Source organism: Haliotis rubra, unplaced genomic scaffold (genome assembly GCF_003918875.1).
Source record: "Haliotis rubra isolate DU_JTF1 unplaced genomic scaffold, ASM391887v1 Scf42, whole genome shotgun sequence".
NCBI classification, from domain to species: domain Eukaryota; kingdom Metazoa; phylum Mollusca; class Gastropoda; order Lepetellida; family Haliotidae; genus Haliotis; species Haliotis rubra.
In genome coordinates, this window is record NW_025767102.1 from 3,288,041 (window position 1) to 3,302,148 (window position 14,108).

The 14,108-nt window shown below is 40.9% G+C and overlaps 2 protein-coding genes across 2 annotated transcripts in view; both read left to right on the forward strand.

Moving 5' to 3' along the window:
• Window positions 1-14,108, forward strand: part of LOC124288509 (oxysterol-binding protein-related protein 6-like) — a 112,549-nt gene that overhangs the window by 34,763 nt on the left and 63,678 nt on the right.
• Window positions 1,479-2,627, forward strand: LOC124288528. Its single transcript, XM_046725048.1, has 2 exons — window positions 1,479-1,931; window positions 2,083-2,627. Exons 1-2 carry the CDS (start codon window positions 1,479-1,481, stop codon window positions 2,479-2,481), a joined length of 852 nt encoding a protein of 283 aa, XP_046581004.1. The 3' UTR covers window positions 2,482-2,627.

The window sequence follows — 14,108 nt, forward strand, 5'->3', positions numbered from 1 at the left end:
GTCTCCATATCTAGTCTTAAAGATTTTCAATACTAAAAATAATTGTTCCAAACTTTTGTGTATATTTATCTGATATTTTAAACTAATTTATCCTCAACTGAAATGTTTTTTCTGTGTGTGAAAAATTACTTTCATTGGGTATTTTTACTATTCTTATTTTCTTAATATTCAAAGGATGTTTTCTTATTACCAATTTACAAAATACAATAAATTTTGTCTGGAAATAAACTGACTTGTATGTGTATTTCAGGCCCGATGTAGAAGATTCCGAGCTTGTTAGCTATGACATCGACAAGCGGTTGTCATCCAGTGACCCAGCTCCTCAGAAGAAGAAAGATGCAGGTCACAAGCTTGTCTTCGATACCAAGTGGAAACAAGATTAAGCCCATGGCTAAAATCGTTGAGGATCTTGAGCGAGGAGGGTGAAACAAGCTGCATGATGTTTTGTTCTGTTTGCACTAAGTGGAATGTGAAAGGGCGAAATGGATCCATGGTTTGGACACAAGTTGGATGTCAAACCGTGAAGACTGGACAAAATTACTTTGCATGAGAACTCTCAAATGCACCAGGAAGCAGTCAAACTTGAAAAGGATGATGCTGTGTCCATTCATGACATATTTCATAGTTATTCTGAGCAGGAAACGTCATCACTGGTAGATGCACAGAAAGTTTTGTTCTTTTTGATCAAGCACAATTTGCCACATCTGACATTGTTTGGACCTCTCATAGACTTGTGTGCTGAACTTGGTGCTCCCAATATAGCCAAACTGAACCATGGAAAGAATGCCATTACACTGGACATAAAACAGTTCAGGAATTTCTTGAATGTCAGGCTGAGGTGGTAGAAGAACAAGTCCTACAGAAGATGAGAGAGCAATTCATTTGGCTTGATGCTTGAGCGAATACACAGATGTGTCAACCAGAAAACACCTTGCATTAAGTGGGCCGTTATCTGGAAAATGGAGTGAAACTTGCATTTCTCAGGATGCTGAAATTCCTAATGGAACGGCAGACACTATTGTAGAGAATGTGAAGGACTATCTACACGAGACTGACTTGGACCAGAATAAAATGACCTGTTTTGCAAGTGATGGTCCAGCTGTTATGACAGGCAAAAGGAATGGAGTAGTTGCTCAACTGAAGAGAGACAATCCTGCTTTGGTTGATGTCCACTGTGTGAACCATAGACTGCAACTGGCTGTTAGTTCAGCCTTCAAATCAGTGACTGAAATCGAATCAGTTGATGAAATGCTAATGGGACTTTTTAAGTACTATCATTACAGTACTGTAAGATCCAAGAGCCTTGAGCAGATGCAGACATTGACCAGAGAAATGGAAAACACTGCAGATGACACAGACACATGTAATGTGACAATCAAAAAGGCTGTCCACACTCGATGGCTGAGTCATGAAAAGCTGTTCATGCTGTCAGGAGAAGCTATCCTGCAATCCTTGCTGACCTTGAGAATGTAGTTGGTATGGGGAATGACAAGCGGGCTGGTGACAAACAGAGTGTGACTGCCGAAGGTCTGTACAAACAGCTCATGTCCTACCACAAGTTCTATTTCATCTTGCTTCTGTGTGACGTCTGTTCACTCCTGTCAGGATTGACAAAGATGTTTGAGAGGAGAGATCTAGACTTAAGTGTTGTTGAGCCTCAGATGAGAAGTTGCTTGGCATCTTTGAAAAAGATGAAGGACAAACCTGGTCCATACCTCTCCCGCGTGGATCAACTTGGAGAGCAGTATAACCTGGAGAAAAGTGATAGCAGGAGAACAGATGTCTCAAGGTCAAAGACTCTGTTCTTGGATAAACTGATAGAGAACCTGGAGGAGAGAATGAAGGTCACCCCCATCCTGACAAGCCTATCTGCACTGGATCTGAGGAAGGCTGGAGACTCTTCATTCCTGACATTCCATGGTGATGCTGAGGTATTGGAAATAAATTCACTCAAACTGATTTTGTAAAATATAACAACTTTGATATTGATAAAGGTAAATGTAAGAAATGAAAACCAACTTGTACTATTCAAAACTGGCTTTTTGCACATTCATATATTGACATAATATTCAAATTTTGCAGATTACAGAACTGGCTGAGCACTTTGACCTGGATGTTGATAAAACACAGCTTGAGTGGAGTCAGGTCAAGGAACTCTTTGCTGAGGAAGTTGACACATGTTCACCATCCACCATCTTGAAGACTCTGACAAGCCTCAAGCCCCAACTGGGAGACCTCTACCCAAACATTGTGAAGCTCCTGAGTATCCATGCTACAGTGATCCTTTCGACATCAGAGGTTGAGAGAGTCTTCTCCAGGGTAAAACTCATTGTGACAGACCATAGGAACAGGCTGAAAGTGAATAACTGCTCCAAGCTACTTATGGTCAGCATGAATGCTATGTCATCTACTGACATTGACTTGAGGAAGTGTGTGGCCAAGTTCTTGGCACGAAAGAAGAGGAAGAATATGAACAAATAATTTATGAACTTGCATCAACTGATGTCAGCCACAGTAAATTACTGAACCCTTAATTGTTGTGCCTTTTTTGTTTTCTGAATGCCCTTTTGAGTTTTAAAGTGCCCTTTTTTCTCTGAGTCTACCCTGCCCTTTCATTATCCTGGGGGAAACACTATTGCCTATTAAATAGATGATAAATATTGGTTTTGAATACTGATCATTGATTGTAGAGTAGAGAATGAGGTTTTTTGGGCCTAGACTTAAGGTGTACATGTTTTTGCTTTTTATGGGTACCCGGTGGGATGAGTAGGTTTATGTGAATGGAGTACAGTGAATATACTCCCCAGGGAGATGCATAAGAAAGAAAACTCCTTTCTTAATCATTGATGAGGGAAACACACTCTTGAAATTTTTTTGTCAAAGCATGTTCATTTTTATATTACTGTATTCAGGTAAAATGTATCTCAAACAGATACATTGGTTTTTCTCTGAAGAGTCCAAGCAATTGTTCTTTAGGACACGGGCGGTGGGGTAGCCTAGTGGTTAAAGCGTTCGCTCGTCACGCTGAAGGCCAAGGTTTGATTCCCCACATGGGTACAATGTGTTAAGCCCATTTCTGTTGTCCCCGATGTGATATTGTTGGAATATTGCTAAAAGCCGCGTAAAACCAAACTCAGTCAGTCAGTCTTCAGGACACACTCTAAATCAAAACCATCTTTTTTTAAAAATTCAATATGGCAGTTAATAATCAATATGATCTGCCTACGTAATGTTTCAGTTTCACTCAAGGAAATTATAATTATATCTAGGTCCATCACTGTAAATCTGTTTCAAACAATAATTCAGTCATATCATGGTGTGTCAGCTTGAGGTAGAAGGACATCAAGAAGGCCTTAACCTTTACCACTCTTGTGTGTCTCATGAGCGTGCATATGGTACAAACAAACCTAGAAATATATTCAGGACGATCAGCTTCAAACCCACTGCCAGTGATCCTGCATGCCCAAGGGAGACAACTCTACATGGTAGGTTGTAGTGCCTTAGTCAACTGAGCCTTATGTCCTGGTATGTCTTGTGCTTGGATCACGTATTTGTTCCAGGTGAGGTCATATAAGCCAGAGATAGAATGCTTTTTATCATATACATAAGGGAGAATAGGAACTTAATGCTTTTTTATCCCCCTGCAACACGTTTGCGGGGAGTATTAAAATGCACTCCGTCCGTCCGTGCGTGCATCCATGCACATTTGTCTTTTCCAGAGCAGAACTTTTAAACTGTTCAATATTTCTTCACCAAACTTGGCACATAGATAGGTCTGGTGGTGTACTGGTGCCTTTTGGTAGTTTTGGATTTCTGATTATTACAATTTTTGCGTTTCCATGGCAACAAGTTTGACTTTGACTGAAATTGGAGTTGGTGCTCTTTTCTGGAGCAGAACTTTAAAACCGTTAAATATTTCTTTACCAAACGTCTCACATGGATAGGTCTGGTGGTGAACTGGTGCCTTTTGGTAGTTTTGGATTTGTAAATAAAATATTTTTGCGTTTTCCATGGCAACAAGTTTGATTTTGACTGAAATTGATGTTAGTGCACTTTTCCGCAGCAGAACTTAAAACCATTCAATATTTCTTCACCAAACTTGACACATAGATTGGTCTGGTGGTGTACTGGTGCCTTTTGGTAGTTTTGGAATTCTGAATAAAATATTTTTTGTTTCCATGGCAACAAGTTTGACTTAGACTGAATTTGGTGGTAGTGCTCTTTTCCGGAGCAGAACTTTAAAACCGTTCAATGTTTCTTCACCAAACTTGGCACATACATACATCTGGTGGTGTACTGGTGCCTTTTGCTAGTTTTGGTATTCTGAAAAAAGTATTTTTTGCATTTCCATGACAACAAGTTTGACTTAGACTGAAATTGGTGTTTGTGCTCTTTTCCGGAGCAGAACTTTAAAACCGTTCAATGTTTCTTCACCAAGCTTGGCACCTAGATTGGTCTGGTGGTGTACTGGTGCCTTTTGGTAGTTTTGGAATATTGAATGAAATATTTTTTGTTTCCATGGCAACAAGTTTGACTTAGACTGAATTTGGTGGTAGTGCTCTTTTCTGGAGCAGAACTTTAAAACTGTTCACTATTTCTTCACCCAATGAGGCACATAGATAGGCCTGGTGGTGTACTGGTGCCTTTTGGTATTTTTTGGAATTCTGAATAAAATATTTTCTGTGTTTCCATGGCAACAAGTTTGGCTTCGACTGATTTGGTGGTAGTGCTCCTTCCTGGAGCAGAACTTAAAAACCTTTCAATACTCTCCTTCTACTTTGCTATATACACACCAAAACATTTGACATAATCATAACTAGTAGACATATTCATGAAGAATATTTTGCCATTGCGGGGGACATTGATGACTTTGTCTTCTTGTATGAATTTGATTGATTTCGTTGGCATGTGCATGAAAACTGAAAGGCTCTGCCTGAAGCCAAACTAAAAACCACATCGTTTTCTGAGTGAATGTTTTTGACACATGGGACAAGACATGGGATCACTTGTGCTGATGCAGCAATTTCAAGAATTGATTTTATTATCCTGAAACTAAAATTCGATGTTTCAGTTTCAGTATCTGTTACTATTGTTGTGACGAACATGTCACGTAGAGGAACAGTCATTTATATATAAAAGCTGTGGATGGGTCAGACATTTAGTCTCGACTTACGTTACGAAAATAATTACCCTTATACAACACTTGTAATTTGTTATGGTCTTCTGTATGTCCTTGTACATTTCTTCCATGACCATACCTGTGAAGACAAATTACTCTTCAGGCCAGACCAATTTTATTTTTGTTTTACAGATTGTTGTTCTCAGAAAACCTAAAGGCAGGAGGGGAAAGAAAAAATCACCAGTCAAAGTAATATTCCTTTTAAATGCTAAAAGTATTTTACTTTTGGCAATTTGTGAACTGTATATGAGGCAAAAAAAACAATCTGAAATTTTTTTTATTGTAAGTTTACATTTGCCAGTATAAACACTAGGATTTTATTTTTTGAGCGGGGAAATTGTTTGGGTTTTTTCTTATTCTTGAAAAAATAGGACTGGCGGATCCGTAAAACAAGAAATAAAATTGGTCTGGCCTTATGTTAAATTTTATGTTAAATGTCCAGTGTTTTATGACCTTCCACACATACGTGTATGATGTTTTAAACCCTCCTGTGACAGTGACATGTCTGATGGTGACCCGTCCCTGATGCCCAGTCACACACCTGGCTGTATCTGACACTGGACTGTATGCCATGAATGCTCGCTATGTACTTAGCAAGTTTCTGTTCAGTATGTAGCTCCATGGAGGGTCCTCATCCTCCATTATTTGGCCAGGTTTGAATGAGAATGGCAGCCATGACTTGCCTGGCTGTCTGTGTCCAGCTTGGTGGCAAAGAGTCTTTGCACAGGTAACCATAGTAACCCCTGCTAGTTCATGGTATGTACAGGTGACCATAGTAACCCCTGCTAGTCCATGGTATGGACAGGTGACCATAGTAACCCCTGCTAGTCCATGGTATGGACAGGTGACCATAGTAACCCCTGCTAGTCCATGGTATGGACAGGTGACCATAGTAACCCCTGCTAGTCCATGGTATGGACAGGTGACCATAGTAACCCCTGCTAGTCCATGGTATGGACAGGTGACCATAGTAACCCCTGCTAGTCCATGGTATGGACAGGTGACCATAGTAACCCCTGCTAGTCCATGGTATGGACAGGTGACCATAGTAACCCCTGCTAGTCCATGGTATGGACAGGTGACCATAGTAACCCCTGCTAGTCCATGGTATGGACAGGTGACCATAGTAACCCCTGCTAGTCCATGGTATGGACAGGTGACCATAGTAACCCCTGCTAGTCCATGGTATGGACAGGTGACCATAGTAACCCCTGCTAGTCCATGGTATGGACAGGTGACCATAGTAACCCCTGCTAGTCCATGGTATGGACAGGTGACCATAGTAACCCCTGCTAGTCCATGGTATGGACAGGTGACCATAGTAACCCCTGAGTCCATGGTATGGACAGGTGACCATAGTAACCCCTGCTAGTCCATGGTATGGACAGGCGACCATAGTAACCCCTGCTAGTCCATGGTATGGACAGGTGACCATAGTAACCCTTGCTAGTCCATGGTATGGACAGGTGACCATAGTAACCACTGCTAGTCCATGGTATGGACAGGTGACCATAGTAACCCCTGCTAGACTGTTGACCTCAATGACATACAGGTTAGTACTGATTTTCAGCAACCTTAGAATACTTGTGCCTGGAGACTCAACTGATGGGAATCAGAAGTTAGACTTGCAGACTTCGTTCATGCATGTCATTGCCTAAAATCATAGATCTGTGCTTGTGATGTCCAGTCCAGACATGACACATTTTTATGTCAAACAAAATTATCATTTCAACATGACTAAGAGTGAAGATCCGGGTTAGAATCGGTCTTCAGTAACCCATGCTTGTCGTAAGAGGCGACTAACGGGATCGGATGGTCATGCTCACTGACTTGGTTGACACATGTCATCGTATCTCAATTGCGATCGATGCTCATGCTGTTGATCACTGGATCGTCTAGTCCAGACCCGATTATTTACAGACCGCCGCGATGTAGCTGTAATATTGCTGAGTGCGGTGTAAAACTAAACTCAATCAATCAATTCAACATGACTGTTTGCTTAAAAAGTAGATTCATTTTCACAAATAGTGACAATGAAAGATGATGCATGGCAATTACAGCCTGTAACCAGTCAACAAGAGAAATGTAGATCTAATGTTGCATGTTTAAGCTAGGTAAATGTGTCTTCTTTGAGAGGCATTTTAGATGTTGTAAAGATGAAGGAAAATCAAGTTCTATGGATAGTCAACTTCTATATTGCAATGAGTGCGACATTTCGGTGTAGATACTAACACCATTATCAAGCAAGTGATACCAGCACCGAAACGTCGCACTCATTGCAATAAAAAAGTTGACTATCCATTGGACATTGTTTTCCTTGGTAAATGTGCTTGATGTTCTGTTGTAAAGGTGTCTGTGAACATGACAGCTCCTAATCACAGATCATAAGGTGTCGAGACACATGGTAATGTCGCCAGCTGTTTGGAGGTCGATCAATACACGCAGGGATGTTCCATGAGTGAAAACAGAATCTCCACACTGATAGTTCTTATCTTGTGATTTGTGAGGATTAAATCCACATCTGCTCTATGAATCTGAAGCAGTTTGATTGTAGATTTAATCATGAATGTCTCCGAGGCAATTGCATTTCTTACATGCATCTGATATTTCTTACAAATCATGATTAAATGCTGATATCCATAAATGAAACCTGAGTTGTCGGAATCAGATTCAAACATCAGGTGCTACAGCGCCTAACAAATCCTTCTTGTGGAGGCCCACTGGCAGCGAAATCACAGATTATGAACAAATCTTTCTTGTGGAGGCCCACTGGCAATGAAATCACAGATTATGAACAAATCCTTCTTGTGGAGGCCCACTGGCAATGAAATAACAGATTATGAACAAATCCTTCTTGTGGAGGCCCACTGGCAATGAAATCACAGATTATGAACAAATCCTTCTTGTGGAGGCCCACTGGCAGCGAAATCACAGATTATGAACAAATCCTTCTTGTGGAGGCCCACTGGCAGCCAGATTATGAATAACAGATTATGAACAAATCCTTCTTGTGGAGGCCCACTGGCAGCGAAATCACAGATTATGAACAAATCTTTCTTGTGGAGGCCCACTGGCAATGAAATCACAGATTATGAACAAATCCTTCTTGTGGAGGCCCACTGGCAGCTGAAATCACAGATTATGAACAAATCCTTTCTTGTGGAGGCCCACTTGAAATCACAGATTATGAACAAATCCTTCTTGTGGAGGCCCACTGGCAGCGAAATCACAGATTATGAACAAATCCTTCTTGTGGAGGCCCACTGGCAGCGAAATCACAGATTATGAACAAATCCTTCTTGTGGAGGCCCACTGGCAGCGAAATCACAGATTATGAACAAATCCTTCTTGTGGAGGCCCACTGGCAGCGAAATAACAGATTATGAACAAATCCTTCTTCTTGGAGGCCCACTGGCAGCGAAATAACAGATTATGAACAAATCCTTCTTGTGGAGGCCCACTGGCAGCTTAAATAACAGATTATGAACAAATCCTTCTTGTGGAGGCCCACTGGCAGCGAAATAACAGATTATGAACAAATCCTTCTTGTGGAGGCCCACTGGCAGCTTAAATAACAGATTATGAACAAATCCTTCTTGTGGAGGCCCACTGGCAGCGAAATAACAGATTATGAACAAATCCTTCTTGTGGAGGCCCACTGGAACAAATCCTTCTTGTGGAGGCCCACTGGCAGCGAAATAACAGATTATGAACAAATCCTTCTTGTGGAGGCCCACTGGCAGCGAAATAACAGATTATGAACAAATCCTTCTTGTGGAGGCCCACTGGCAGCGAAATAACAGATTATGAACAAATCCTTCTTGTGGAGGCCCACTGGCAGCGAAATAACAGATTATGAACAAATCCTTCTTGTGGAGGCCCACTGGCAGCGAAATAACAGATTATGAACAAATCCTTCTTGTGGAGGCCCACTGGCAGCGAGAAATAACAGATTATGAACAAATCCTTCTTGTGGAGGCCCACTGGCAGCCAAATAACAGATTATGAACAAATCCTTCTTGTGGAGGCCCACTGGCAGCGAAATAACAGATTATGAACAAATCCTTCTTGTGGAGGCCCACTGGCAGCGAAATCACAGATTATGAACAAATCTTTCTTGTGGAGGCCCACTGGCAGCGAAATCACAGATTATGAACAAATCTTTCTTGTGGAGGCCCACTGGCAGCGAAATCACAGTTTATGAACAAATCCTTCTTGTGGAGGCCCACTGGCAGCGAAATCACAGTTTATGAACAAATCCCTTCTTGTGGAAGCCCACTGGCAATGACATCACAGATTATGAACAAAACCTTTGCTCATGCTGTCGATCTCATGTTCCAAAGTATTTGTTGTGAGGATCTCATAATACAGTTGTAATATTCGTCACATTACCTGATTACTATGTAAACAAATCTGGATTCATTTACCCAAGGCACAAAATATGACCGCCATATAGCTGGAATATTGCTGAATGTAGTGTTCAAACAAACAAACAAAACCGCGAAATGTGATCCAAGACTATACTATACCTATAGAAAGGACCTACATTATACATTCTGTTACAAAGCTGTGGCAGTAAGACCATTCAAGGCCACTTTGTTTTGAGTACGCTTGTACATGACACTCTTAGCATAATGACACTCTTAGCCGAACGTCATGGCGCTGACACTGTTTTGTGTAAGTTGACCCGGAATGTGAAAACCTGAATATTCTGTAATTCCAATTGGACAGAGATCGTGCATATCACAGTTTGCCACGACACCAGGTGTCATCTTACTGTGCAGGGGCCATGGGGTAGCCTTCTGGTTAGAGCGGGGTTGATTCCCCACATGGGTACAATGTGTGAAGCCGATTCCTGGTGTCCCCGGCCGTTATGTTGCTGGAATATTGCTATAGGCGGTGTAAAACCAAATTCACTCACTCTTTCCGTACATCTTATCGTCTCATCTCTTGAGACGGCCCTGTCATGTCTCTGTAACAATCATTCAGTATATAACTCCCATAATCTGAAGGGGCGTGGTGGGGTAGCTCAGTGGTTTAAGCATTCGCTCGCCACGCCAAAGACCCTGGTTCGATTCCCTTTATGTGTACAATGTGTAAAGCCCTTTTCTGGTGTCCCTAACCGTGATATTCCTGGAATATTGCTAAAAGCAATGCAAACCCAACTCACTCACTCACTTATAATTTGAAACCGCAAATCTTGCAGTTGAGCAATGAGCATGAACTTGATAATGAAATCTGTCACCTAATTAATTAATTCAATTTTCTTATAAAAATACATGTTACTATTGTAACAACATTATAATATTTCTCATCATCATTGGCATGTAAGATTTAAAGGTGAGGTGAGGTGAGGTGAAATTGGGTTTAATGTCGTGCTTGAGAATATTTCGCTCATATGACAACGTGCATGCGTGTGTATGTGTATGTGCGGCTGCTTGTACTAGCCCAGACTGAAGCTGGTTTTATAGTGCTAGCCCACTGAGATACCATGCCGCAGTGAAGCATGAATACCCAACTCAGACACATTATACTGACTCCGAGCCGACCAGTCCTTGTTGTACCCATTAATGCCGAACGCCAGGCAGGGACCAACAAGTACCATATTTTTACATCTTTTGGTATGACGCGGTCGGGGATCAAACCCGCGACCTTCTGCTCTCTGGGCGGACGCTCTAACCACTACACCACGGAGGTGGTCTAAGATTTTTAAAATCTCATGAATAGATTAGTTTTGTTTTAGTTTGAAAAAAAAAAGAAAAAAAAAGTATAGCATCATTGCAATTTTACAAACAAGTCCCACATTCATTATTCCCTAGATATACTTCTTTGGACAATAAATATCTTTGGTTCTTGGTCAATTATATTGTTAGCCATGTCTCTTCATACAAACAACCCTGGGTAGACTTATAGTAAGGCCTCTCACCATGATGTTTTTTCGAAAACACACAAGAAACAGATTGGTCTGGAGTTCAAGAATGTTAAAAAAGAGATCTGATTATATTGTAGGAAGATCCTCTTTGAAGTGTAAGTGCAAGACCTCTTATATTTGTAGTGATGGTGACTCTCCTCATTGTAACCTTGTTAATCATCTGTCCTTGACATTTGCCGACCTTCAGGAGCTGAGTGCCAAGCTTTTGAGAGGGAAGCTCGCAAATTTGATTGAGAAATAATTGGAGCTAGGTTTATTTGTCTGTTGTAAAATTGGTGGAAAGTTTTAATCAATAGTTTTTGTGGCATTCTTCAGTGCCCTGCGTGCTTTATTACACTGGCATCGGAGTGGGTCCGTTCTACACGCAAGTTGAGGGTGAGGATGTTTGAAGAGAAGTTTGGAGTTTTCAAACTGCTGGGTTCTTCTTACGTGTTGTGCTTGGGGTCATGAATCATTAGGCAACATCCTCAACCCTCGATTAGAATTCTTAATTCTTTTAAGAAGACAAGTTTCTTGACTTGTGTTTTCTTTAGGATTAACTGTTCATTCTTATCAAATAAAAGGTCATGGCAATATATCCATTAAGTATCATTATTGTCTCAGGTATGCTTACCTCTGTGAATCCATTTCTGGTGTCCATCGCCGTGATATTGCTGGAATATCGTTAAAAGTGACGTAAAACCATACTCACTCATTCACTTACCGTTTAGAATTAATATTCATGCATTTATGTCAAAGGTCAAGGTCACATTTGAGGTCATTTGGAAATCTTGTATACATTTGCTAGTAAAGATTGTAGACATTAGTGGAGTGCAGTTCCACCATTTTACACAGACCTGTAGAATTCCTGGTTTGGCACAGGCTTTGAGAAGGTTGAAGTCATCAGAGAAACATTTTGGTAACAGTTTTAGAAATCATCTTTTGACCAACAGTATTTGCTTTAGATAAGCACCCTGGGCTCTAAGAAACTTGACAAAAGCGGTTGCACATTACAACCGTGCACAATCAGTTGTTGGGGTAGCCTAATACTTAAAGCATTTGCTCATCATGCCGATGGCCTGGGTTCGATTCCCCACAGTGGTACAATGTGTGAAGCCCATTTCTGGTGTCCCCTGCTGTGATATTGCTGGAATATTGCTAAAAGTGGCGTAAAACTATACCAATGCTGTAAGATATCCATGTTTGCAAACCTGGGAATAAGACTTGTTACTACATGAATTTATGGTTGCTGTTTTCGAATGAAGGGGGGCCGTGGGGTTCGCTTGTCACTCCGAAGACCCAGGTTCGATTCCCCACATAGGTACAATGTGTGAAGCTAATTTCTGGGGTCCCCGCCATGATATTGCTGGAATATTGCTAAAACCATACTCACTCACTCACTCACTCACTCACTCACTCACTCACTCACTCACTCACTCACTCACTCACTCACTCACTCACTCACTCACTCACTCACTCACTCACTCACTCACTCACTCACTCACTCACTCACTCACTCACTCACTCACTCACTCACTCACTCAAAAAAGGGTTTTATCATTATTTGTAAAAGATCATGGTCCGACATGCATGCATACCCAACCAGGGTTTATCTTCCTTCTGTGTGTGAATTGTTTCTGATTCAGTGACATTTATGAATTATTTCTTTATTCTTTATCATTATGTAGAGTTTTATATAGACCTTTGTGAAATTAGCTTGTAGTGACCTTTCAATATTATTCCCAGGAAGGTGTGTCTAAGTCCTGGCACTCTGGCACTCTGGTAGGTATGTCAGGTAGGTAGGTAGGTATATTACCGTAGTTAAGCCGATCTCATAGATCTCCAGTAGATCGTGGGTAAATGTGTTTACAGCTGATTGCTAATTCCGGCTTTGTATACGAGATAAATACACACAGTAATCTTAATCCCTGCATATAATACAATGCCTAGCAAAACAAATTAGAACTGAAAGGATAAATAATCTTGACTACTGATTTTTAATTGCAAATTTGACATCTTCAATGACGAAGTCAAATTCTCTTGTTCATTCACGTGAAGCAATACATAGTTGTTTTCTTACCACCAGAAAAAAAGTTTGACGAAAGTGTAACCTGTAGATAAGCTAACCCTCTTCTACAGATTGCTCTTTTTGTGATACACAATGCCATTTAGAAAGTGGTCAAATGTAACATATGTTATATTTGGGATTACACTTTCTTAGTAAAGTACAAATTCTAGGACTTTTGTTGGGTTGAGTCCCATGCTGAATTCGAACCCACACCCTCATGGGTGTGTAAGTCACAATGGCTGAGCGGGTTAGGTGGCTGAATTTGCATTCTGGCGATTAGGTGCCAAAATCAGACGCCTAACCCGCTCAGCTGCCGCGCTTCCATGTTACTACCTGACTCTGAGGGTGTGGCTTCGAATCCCAGAGGGGACTCAAACCAACAAAAGTACTAGAATCTGTACTTTACTAAGAAAGTGTACCCCTTAATATAACATATGTTGCTCTTCTTTGGTCCTCAAAATTTGCCTCATCTACGGTCATATTCAGTAGGTTGGTAAGTAGGTATGCATCCTTAAAAGACTTTCCTAATCAGTCTGTATACGAGTTGTAATCATTTTAAATTGTATTCTCTAGTATTTAGGAGTTCAGTTCCATAGAATTTCTTTGAAAAGCGGTCTTGTAGCCATTCCTTGTTTGGAACATGATTGACCCAGTTGTCTACAATGCCATTCTTTTCAGTACAAAATGTCATCCCTTTGTAGAGCTAGAAACCTTTGATCATTTACCCTGATTAAATTTCTAGCTTTGTCAGCACCTTTCCTGTCCTTATGGCAAATATAAGTTCACGTTACAAAACGTCACATCACCATGGCAACATGAGTATGTTGTGGTAAATCTGAATACATTGCCATCAGATTGTCATACCACAGTCATCAGAATGAATCATTATCATCCAAATGAATAGATTGTGTAAAAGAAATGTCTATGGACAGTGAGTAAGTGAGTATGGT